The sequence below is a fragment of the Apostichopus japonicus genome, chromosome 11 (assembly GCF_037975245.1).
Source record: "Apostichopus japonicus isolate 1M-3 chromosome 11, ASM3797524v1, whole genome shotgun sequence".
Taxonomy (NCBI): Eukaryota; Metazoa; Echinodermata; class Holothuroidea; order Aspidochirotida; family Stichopodidae; genus Apostichopus; species Apostichopus japonicus.
In genome coordinates, this window is record NC_092571.1 from 6159675 (window position 1) to 6171167 (window position 11493).

Genomic DNA, 11493 nt, shown 5'->3' on the forward strand with positions numbered 1-11493 from the left:
ATTACGTTTAATTCCAGATTGGCCCTCAGCAGAGCACACTAGCGTAATGAGATTGTGTTCTTAAACCTTCATGATGATATTAAACTCGTCACTTTTAAACGGAATGTACTGCGTGAACCGTTTTCTATAAGCACTGGGCCAGTAACACTACGGGGCTCGGTGTTTCGCCCCGTATCAACCACCTCAGGCCGGCCTTAAGCCGCTCATTTAGTTTGAGCACCTCGACAGGAATATCAAACGCAGGTTGTTGGCCAAAACGTTGCTTATACTGTTATAAGAAATTCTCAGTTTCGGTCAAGGTATATACAATGTAAGCGGTTTACATGTACTTATGCTATACGTTAACAAGGAACAACGCGCTCGTTGTTATATAACGGACAACCCCCACCCCCATAAGGAAGTCACTCAAGTTCTTAATTACGAGCTCGTGATCATTAGAGGCGGCTAAGGATCAGATCACAAGCTTGCTTTCAGATGACGAGGCTTTCTAATTCTCCCGGTTTTAGAACCTTACAAAGTTGGCCTTCCTTGGCCCACTAACAAAAGTTGTTTCTTAAGCAAGCACGGATAGGAACGTAAGTATAGGCTTGAACCAAGCTAAACCATTTTCTTCACGGAAGCTTCATCAGTAATATAAGATTTAGAAGGCTATAGGGTCAATTTTAGTCGTTAATTTAACTCAAACAATGCAAATGGAAGTGTCTTGTATCTTTACAGGTGTAGCGCTGTTATTAACTTGAATTCACTTTTGGTAGCAAGGGAAAACCTGGCAGGTATTATGTAGAAGTTAATTTGTAACACAGTTTGGATAACTCGTTTACCATACTGCCACCTTTGAAGTACAAGGGCGGCGGAAGCACTTTTAATCTGGGGGGGGGGGGGGCACCGACATCAAAGGGCACTTTGCAGAAATTCGATGGTACTGATGCAGCCTTATATTTAGTACCCTTTATAACTCTTATTGTATTATCTTATTTGCGTATACACATCACTCCATCAACGCCCCCCCCCCCCCCCCTCAAGGAAATTATGCACACTAGCACTGCAATATCCAATGTGCAAATTGGGAAACAAGGAACAGGTTTTCTTTTGAGACAAGATGAGGTGATATCATGCTTGTTGCTAATGTAGGAATCTTCCGAATTAGAGTTTATATCTTGTCAATATCTTAACAATTTTTTTCCATTCGAAATAGCTTTGAGTTTGACCCACAGATATTCATTAAAAGTCAGGGGCGTAGCCAGGATTTGCAAAGTTGTATGCACGACTATCTGAGCGGAGCGCCACCATCAGTTGGCGCGGAGCGTACAAGAAATTTTTGGTTGTACAAACCCCTCAGATGGCTGGAAACGGCCCTTCCCGAGTGTACATTCTGGTTCCCTGGCCTCTTGCTAACTTGAGACACCTAAATTTTTATGTAGAAAAAGGGCACATTTTTAACCTGAGGAAAAGTGGGGGGCACGTGCCCCCTGTGCCCCCTCGGTTCCGCCGCCCTTGTTGAAGTATACTTAAGTACGCTTTTTCCATAATCTTCTGTATTTGTCGTTGTAGGAATTTGACCAATTAGAGAGTTGGCGGATTGAACAAACAACACATTAAGGAAATTATCACATGCACTATGAACAATCTCTCGCCGGATATATCGGTAGGTATGTTTACTCTTTGAATATTCTCCTTCATTTTATTTAATAAAGCTGAAATTAATGGAGAGCCAAAAATATATATATACAGGTGCGTATCCAGGGGGGGCGTTGGGGGCGCGCGCCCCCCGGGTAAGGAAAAGAGGAGCGAAAAAAACAGAAGAAAAAAGGGAAAAGGAGGGGGAAAAAAGAAAAGGAGGAGAGAAAGGAAAGGAAAAGAAAAAGAAAAAAGAGGGAAAAAGGAGAAAGGAGGGAGTAGAAGATAGCCAAGACCTCGGGAAGAGAAAGAGGAACAGTCATAGTTAAAGCGCTGATCCCAATTATATACACAGGGTAGCCAGTGACAGATCAAGGATTACGGAGGGGGTGTGCGCCTCACCCTACCCCTTACACCGACAACTCCATTTTTGACGTTTCCATTTTTCCTCTCTCACTAATGTATCTATATAAATACTATATATGGTCTATCATAACGCGCGTGTGTGTATGGAAGCCTTAAACAATTGTACAAATTGTAGTACAATTGTGCTATATGGAACCAACTGTGGCTGGTCTTGAACTCGACCGAGTCGTCGGGGAACATGACGCATTTCGGGAAGGGGCGACCGCCCCCCCCCCGAGCAAATTTTCTTTATGACATCGCTAGTAATTTCAAAATAGACAATGCTTAGATGCAGCTTACAAGGCCTGGGAAGTGTCATTTCCAGCGATCTGAGAGGCATTTTCGGCCAAAATTTTTCTTGTACGCTTCGCGCCAACCCATGGTGGCGCTTCGCTTAGATAGTTTGCCTACAGGCTTCGCCCCTCCCTTGGCAATTACTCGCTACACGCCTGTTCGAATTTGTAAAGCAAAGAGCAGATATAACATCACATCAGTGAGCATTGAAATGCATGTTCCACATGAACAGCCTCAAAAAAACTGTCTATGTGTGTAGTCATAGGCGTAGGAGCCTAATTGGATTTGGGGCTGTAACGACTTGCCCGAAAAAAAGCCGAAATTTTTTGCGCGCTTTGCGCGCGTTCAACATATCGATGCCAATATCATATAAGCAAGCATCGCTCATTACATTGCATGGCATAGTGTACCGCACGGTCCGTGAAAGTTGCACAGTATACCGCCGGATGCTAATGTAAACAACCAAATGTCTTATGTAGATGGAGAAAAAGCATACAGATCCATTTATGTCAAAACTCTCTTTTACAGTAGTAATGTCGGCCAAGCTTAGAACTTTATTTTAATTACCAAGGAGATAATTTTTAAGCTATTCATTGCTATTTATTTTTCTTTCAGTAGGTGCCCGAAAAAATGGTTGCGGGGGGGGGGGGGGGCTGCAGCCCCAGCCTCCTACGGGACCTACGCCTATGTGTGTAGTGTTCGGTTTCGATATACCTGATATCGGAAATATCTGGTATTTATCATTTCCTTCAACCAAGTTTTATAATAGCCATTATAAGAGGTTTAACATTTGTACACCAATAATTAACTGTGTCTGAATTTTCGAAAATTTCCTCACCAACATTCTTCATCATACTTTCTTCTACTCGTGCAATATTGACCTGTCTATTAGGGGTTGAAGGAGGTTTTTTCTATATTGTTTGTCCACACTGGCGGATCCAAGGGGGGCAAAGCGGGGGCCATGGCCCCCCAAAGGTGAGCCAAAAAGTGTTTCCGAACATCCGCTAAATCATATGATTGGAAATTAACAAAATCGAGAGGAATAGCAGTGGTAGACTAGTCTAAACCTTTTCGTTTTCTGGTTTAAAATTAAATACAGAGCTCCCAACTGACCCGCAATTCGCGGGAATTAGACCCGCATTCTAACACCCAAACCGGCTGACCCGCACAAGCGTCCGAAAAAACCGCATTGTAATTGTCAAGTATACATAAAAAAATTTGCATCAAATTTTGACTTAGCAACCATCATTTCTTTAGCATTTAGCATAATAGAGTATAAAACCTCCTTTACAGCATCATTTGAACCTCAAATTAGCCTATATTTCTTTTCATTGGGGCGAGCAGCGAACATTTTCATGCCACGGGAAAGAATGAATTATCACCTATTATTCAATTTATTGATGTTACACACAAAAAACTGCATATTTCTCAGAAAATTTTGGGTGACAAAAGCCTTTCTAAGTGCCACCATTTTACATGTAGGCATCACCAGGATTCCAAAAAAAAATCAAAAGGGGGAGGGGGACACCCCCTCCCCTTATACCCCTCCCCCAGGACGGCGATTCGTGGCATGGACCAGCATTTGCCTTCTCAAGAGTTGGGAGCTATGTAAATGTATGAGCATGAGGATTTACAGTTTAACACCATTTTTGCAGTTACAGGTTGGTACTTGGTTGTAAGAAATTTATAACCTATTAGAAATAAAATTTCTTGAGAAAGATGATCCCAACTTTGTTTCATATATATTTTAGAAAATTACACCGGGGAAACATTTTTTAGAAGTAAATTAACATCACCATTGTACACTTTTGTCGCATCAAATTGCATCTGAGGGCATTCAGCAATAGAAAATTTTCCAAAGACCCCTTTCCCTTAGACCCCTCCCCCATATCACTCTGATGCCACTTTGGCCCCTCCCAAACAAAGGCCCTGGATCCGCCAGTGGTTGTCCATAGATTGAATTTTGTGCAACATTATGGGTATGTTTTGAAGTGATTTTTATTCACGAGAAATGTGAATTTTCAAATTCTCAACAAATAATGGGCTTAAAACCTTCAAAAGTGGTGGTTTCGGATATTGTGGGCCGTGACGTAGAATCACCTAAAAAAGCAATGATCCATAGGACATGCAATGAGGTCGAACATGATGTGTGACTGGTTACAACCTTCAAAAAGGTTATAGATGGAAAAAAAAACTTTTGGGAAATACTTGGTTCTCAGGCAAAAGTGTACATCTGGTTGGTCATTTTCAAGCCCGAGAAGTGCCATTTCCGGTGATCTGGGGGGTATCAAAACCAGAAATTTTCTTGTACGCTCCGCGCCAACCGATGGTGGCGCTCCGCTTAGATGGTAATTCGCGCCCCCCGGGTTAGAAAATCCTGGATACGCGCCTGATATAAGCCTACATAAATCAAAGAAGGAAAGCACACTGCACACATATCAATATAAGCCCCACATATACTCTCTCTGTATCACACACAATTTATAATATATAATTATTTAACTTAGAAAAGATTTCGCGTATAGACACTGACTGGAAACATCATTTATGGGTTCTAACAGCAAAATTCTAGGCTCAGTTCCCCCAAGTAATTTCTAATCTCTTTCTCCTTATATTATACCTCAGGAATTTTATCTCGGAATTCCCAATGTATTTTACTTCGTGAAACAAGAGACAAACTAGCTATATAACAAGCGCGTTATCTGTAATGGACGTACAGGCAGTGTATACCTGTGTTGCGTGGGCACATTTAATCTGTAATGGACGTACATGCAGTTTTTACCTGTGTTGCGTGGGCACGTTTAATCTGTAATGGACGTACAGGCAGTTTTTACCTGTGTTGCGTGGGCACGTTTAATCTGTAATGGACGTACAGGCAGTTTTTACCTGTGTTGCGTGGGCGCGTTTAATCTGTAATGGACGTACAGACAGTGTTTACCTGTGTTGCGTGGGCGCGTTTAATCTGTAATGGACGTACAGCTGTGACCAACGAGTTTAATGAATCTGGAGAAACTATTACACAGTAAATACGCGCGTACGCGCGTACCATGTATGGAGGGTCATGTGATGTGTTCCAGGGTGGTACTAATATACTACTCTCCCTATTACGCATGATGATTTCACCCAACTAGTACGTAAATGTGTTTGCGTGCTTAGAGCAGCAGATGACACCCGTTACCTAGCAATAACCGTGCCTGTAGCCTAACGTGATAGCTATATTCCCGTCGAGCAGCATTAGGCTCTGTTCCATGGAGAATTCCGTGGTTGCACTGAACTAAACATTTCCCCACATTTCCCATTTCTACATTCACTTAGAGCAAGTAGTAATAACGTTAGGCCATATGAGACAAAGCTTGCCCCTGGAGCTGTATTAATAAGTAAGATCTATTATGTAGAAGGCCTGCCTTCATTCAAGAGAATAAAGTTGAACGTTTGCATATTAGCACTATTTCGTAGGCCTGAAGTACCAGTACCTCCTTATGCCGTTAGTTCCCATGTCCGATCCGTCTTGGTGCAAATCTTTTACGAAGTCACTAACACTATCCTCGAACTGTTACAGAGAAATATCAGTTTGGTACCACCCTGGAACACATCACATGACCCTCCATACATGGTACGCGCGCACCCAATTGACATGAATCCTCCAGATTCATTTACCTCGTTGGTACAGACAGTGTATACCTGTGTTGCGTGGGCGCGTTTAATCTGTAATGGACGTACAGACAGTTTTCACCTGTGTTGAGTGGGTCCTACTTTAATACACAGTCTCAGTAGACCTGTACATGTCTTTGAGTACAACGTCGGCACCACCAGAGCGTGGAGGATTTCACACATTTCAAGGATTTCACACAATACAAGGATTGTTAGTCAATACATATATAGCAGGGCTAAGTATGAATCATAGTTATATAGCGTAGTGTGCAGATTATACAGACCCAACTAAATCTATTATGTCTATTTGACATAGGCCTACTGTCAGTTTAACGTGTCGCATATATAGAAGAAACTATATACCGTACGAGATGTACTCATAAGGGGAACATTGTTAAAATAAAGTGTTTTACGTTACGTTATCACCAAGATAGCGTATAGCCGCGTTTCTATGAATACCTTTGTGAGTGAGTTTTTCAAGTTTTCCATGTCTTTGCTTATAATGTCAAACATCAACTTGTACCATACATTAATGTAGCCTATAACACTAACCACTTTTGTTAATAAAAATCAACCACTATAGACTGAGACCTGCGTGTAATCAATTGCTAACCATGCTTATGCAATACCGGTACTTTGTTTATGACATTAGGGGTTATTAAATAGGGGTTACCTTGCTTATTACATCAGTGGTTAATTTGCTTATAGCATTATTGTATGAATGTTATTACTTTAGTGGTAGATTTGAATTACAGTAGTTCTAAGCATTATATTAGTTGCTGAGTATATTACATTAAGTAGGTGATACAATCCTCAACATGGTCATTCTCGCTTCCACTTTTTGTTCCCAGCTGTATTACATATTGATGCTTATCGACAATTGAGTTATTGATGTCCCTATCTTATAAATACCATTCAATATTCCATCAATTCAATCAACACGTTATTGCATTGTTGTCATGAGTAAATCTAACTTTTCTATCAGAATCTGTATTTCCTTCATTTGGCTGTTTAACTCGAACTCAGTCACCTATTTATCAACGGCATCTGTGTTAATCACCGCTCGTCTAATTAAAGCAAGTTTCATTTGCTCTCTGCTTGTTTACGCAGTGTCTTAGTCATTTCGATTAAATATTACATTTGAATCAGTGAAGTTTTAGTTATTTTCATTTCATACAGTGACTAATAATATAAAAACAACAAACAATAGCACTCCACACCGTTTGTATATTTATTAGAAAAAGTGATCACAAAAGTAAAAAGTAATAATTCGACAATTTTACAATATTGTCCTTTCAATCTATTTAATTCTATTTTCAACCAATTTACCTGCTCATTTCACTTCATATGTTGATGATATCTGAAAATATAGATGTTTAGAGTGACTAGTTACAGTGGTGCTGCAATTAACACAATCGATAGGATTTTAACTATTTCATGTATAGGGATGTTCCCCTTAAATATTTTGATTTGGTTCTAAGAGTGCAGTTCTACCATGTGGTAAAAGGACATTGCAATTGTAACATGAGCTGTGGACATGACAATGGATTAGGTTCCTACTCTAGGACTTATTTTATTATTGTTATTCCAGTCAATTAACTTGAAATTGTTAAATGTCTTAAATACAGCCTTATCATCAATTCATTAATGTTATCGTTAGTAAATAAATTTAAATGTTTTGAATACATCAATTCATTCAATGTTATCGTTAGTAAAGACATTTAAATTTCTTTAATACATACATACATATCAGTCATTCGTTTAATGAATGCATTAAATGTCTATAATACATCCACATCATCAAATTTCAGAAAAACTTACTCGAGTACCGAAATCCGCGGTTAAACATTGGAATTGGTCAGTATTTGACTTACTTAGCAAATACTCGAATATACCATCCGTTGTCTGTAGGATTGGTGAATGCATGGACTAATCTGAAGAAACAACAGTTTGCCGTTTGCTTAAGCTACGGCGTATATGCTCATAGCCTCAGAGTGTACAAAGGTCCTTGTTAGGATGCTTGCATCTGTACTTCTCATGTATGTTGCAGTGTACAGCTTTCAACGAGGAGACTATCTGCCTTTGATCAATTATTATGTACTGGAACATTCTGAAACAGTTATGAATAACATCAAGGGTATGTAAATATCAAAGTGATATAATTGTTTGTGTTTCTTAAGGAAAAACTTTTATACATCAAACGGAAACGGACTTTAACCGTAACCACGACCTTACAATATGTTTTATTGAAAGGGAATGCCTTGTCATTGTCTCATATACACCGTACAACGTAACCTACAATAGTAGTGAAAACGTACTTATTCCTGGGTGCTTGGAACTAATCATTGTGCCAAGTTTTTCACTCTAATGGATACGATTTTTTCGTAACTAAGCTTGTCGACCGACAACTGACGTCTATTGGTTACACGAATATATATATATATATATATATATATATATATATATATATATATATATATATATATATATATATATATATAATAATAATAATAATGTTGTTTTTTTCTTTAAGGATATGGCAAGTATAGTTTCTAATGCATAATTTAAATAGTGGTGGCTTCTGCTGTGGACGTCTGATTATCTCTGGAAATGTTTTGATAGCATTTAAAGCAAATTATTATTGGTTTGATTACCATCATTTTACCAAACCTATAGCGAGCATTACTCAAACTATGATGACATTGATTGGACTAAGAGATCCTATTAATCTTTTTTAAAGGAACGAAGGTTTATCAGCGAGTAAGTATTTAAATGAATCCATGATTTTTTTTTCTGCGTTTACAAAACCTACCCAGTATATCACTCCAAATAATATTTCAATCAATCAAACTAAGAACTCTTCTATAGCTTATTTTACCAAGTAAAGATTTCCCATCCTAATGATTATTAATCATGATAATACAAAAAGTACAACATAAAATAGAACATTAATTTTTCGGTTTTTCCTTCATTGTTTGAAATGAAAGTTGACTGTATATATTCTGATTAACATTTACTTACATTATCACAAATCATTGTCATATGTCGATCGTAACATTGCTATGATTAACAATTATATCGTGGTCGATTTTATATACAAATTATTAATGACGTTATTAACGATAATTGTATGGTCAAATTCCTGTCATTGGAGGACCAACAATAAGTGCCAGGATGATACAACGATAGAGCGTATACATGTACTGTTGTAACGATATTCGCCATATATTGTAGTAGAGAAACGTATAGAGCGCATACATGTACTGTTGTAGCGTTTTAAGACTTAACATGCGTAGGGTGTAACTGTCACCACGCTCAATCTACATCATATCTCCATACACCGCCATAAGCCGTCATCGGGGTCCTGTGCAAATATCGCTGTTGGAGTTTGTTAACAATATTAGACTATGAATCAAACATCGACTCGATCATCACAGAGATGTGTTACAGGCACAGGTCTTTTCACACCTCCAAATAAAATAACTTAATTCAATTGTTTATCTCCCTTTCTTAACTTTAGAAAAGAATCTCTAGCCTACTACAACTTGGAGGTCGATCCCTTAGATTGAACACGTATCGTATGGACTGGATTTAACGTTTGTTCACCTTGTACCAATCTTGAACACACTTCCTAATTTTCGCTCTGGGGACACACCGAGGACACCATGAGGAGTCTTAATTCTGCGTATGGGGTTGCTGCATGCACCTTGTTGTTGTATTGTATCTTTAACGAACTGGACACGCGTCCATCAACTGAGTCATCCTCTTTCTCTCCCAACCCACTTCCTCGAACATCGCTTGCACGTTCTTTGTCCCTGAAGCAAGCAACTCAGAGGACAGACACGTTACTGATGTTTAATGCTCTTCCTAAGTGTGGATCCAGAACACTTTTGACGTTAGTAAAGATGAATGACGGCTATAGTGAAGGCCGCATAACGGTAAACAGCAACCTAACCAACATACCACGTGAAACTGTCTTTAATGAGGAATCCGCTAAGAATTTCCTGTCCAAGAATCTGAGAAACATACCGGTTACTAAGCCTAGTTTTGTTTACACTCATGCCAGATTCGTGGATTTAAGTGAGCACATAGGAAGACCAGTTAAGTATATCAGTGTAATTAGGGAGCCGTTTAGTCGACTTGTATCTGGTTACTACTACCGACGTCACCGTGACAAAACAGATCTTACGGACAAAGAGAAACAATGGCGTAGTACCCTGACAGACCTTTCCAATGAGACGTACGATCAATGTGTCCGTCTAAATCGTTCTGAGTGCACCGGTAAATTTACCGCAATGTCAACCATAGCACATTTTTGCGGGTCGAACCCAAAGTGCAGCACGAATGTAACTTGGGCTTTACAAAAAGCAAAATGGAACGTTGTGCATTATTTTGATGTAGTGGGTATAATGGAGGACTACACGTCATTTGTGGAGGTTGCTGAATGCATGTTCCCGAGCTTGCTGAACGGAGCACGTCAAAAGTATCGGGGCTTGCAAAAACAAACCGCCAATATGAAAACACAGGGAAAAGTATATCCATCAAATGAAACACGTCGGCTCATGACCGAGAAACTTCAGCCTGATAACGACTTTTACAACTTTGTTAAGTACCGATTTTATGAACAGAAACGGAAATCGTGTTCGGGTTAAAGATTTACTAGTCTCAAATTCATCGGTAACATAACTTGCAAGGAGCTCTTCGCGTTGTATATACCACTTTGTTATATCAACTTTTTGAAACTCGTTATTGTATTTATTATCCAAGTGGCTAAATTACCAGCAGCAGTGATACGATCGTTGTTGTTGAATTCTATTGTTTGGTACCCTGCTGTGTGCAAAACGGTCAACAGGACAGTTTATTTTAGGGTTAATTTAATTCACAGGGTAAACGATCATCAATATATATTAACCATAATATTATCACTTTCTAAGGTATGTGAAGATTAGACTGACTCTCCGAATTATATATCAGACATCGAGGTATTCTCAAAGTAGAAATGACCCTTAACTCAGAGTCTCAGAGAGTGACAGAGTCCTATATATGTGTTATATACTCTCTCTCCACCCCCCTCTCTCTCTCTCTCTATATATATATATACATAATATATATATATATATATATATATATATATATATATATATATATATATATATATATATATATGTATATGTATATATATATATATATATATATATATATATGTATATCTATATATATATATATATATATATATATATATATATATATATATATATATATATATATATATATATATAGATATAGATATAGATAGAAAGGATTAAACTATTGATGGTTAAAGTGTAAGGAGGTTGGAAGATGATAGAATTAAGGCAATTTAAGACACTTTCTCCTCTTCTAACTGAATATAGCCAATGTGGGTAGGCTATAAATGATAGTGAAAAGCCATCAACTATAATATAACACAAGTCCATTGAAATTCTATATATTCTAATAGTCGCCTTGAAAAGTGACAAATTTATTGTGTATAAGTCATTGTAGTAA

The 11493-nt window shown here is 38.4% G+C and overlaps 1 protein-coding gene across 6 annotated transcripts; it reads left to right on the plus strand.

Moving 5' to 3' along the window:
- The first annotated feature begins 6220 nt into the window (after positions 1-6220).
- LOC139976173 (uronyl 2-sulfotransferase-like) lies at positions 6221-11071 on the plus strand. Of its 6 annotated transcripts, XM_071984685.1 has the most exons (4): positions 6221-6430; positions 7779-8104; positions 8644-8727; positions 9488-11071. In XM_071984685.1, the coding sequence occupies exon 4, from the start codon at positions 9633-9635 to the stop codon at positions 10617-10619; it is 987 nt and encodes a 328-aa protein (XP_071840786.1). In that variant the 5' UTR covers positions 6221-6430; positions 7779-8104; positions 8644-8727; positions 9488-9632; the 3' UTR covers positions 10620-11071. The 6 variants fall into 6 exon arrangements, with proteins under 6 accessions (XP_071840786.1, XP_071840784.1, XP_071840782.1 ...); XM_071984683.1 differs by lacking the exon at positions 8644-8727 and having other exon boundaries at positions 6221-6434; XM_071984681.1 differs by lacking the exon at positions 8644-8727.
- The last annotated feature ends 422 nt before the right edge of the window (positions 11072-11493 follow it).

Excerpts from the sequence above, each read along its gene's own strand:
- LOC139976173 (XM_071984683.1), top strand. The coding sequence starts at position 9,633 with ATGAGGAGTCTTAATTCTGCGTATGGGGTTGCTGCATGCACCTTGTTG.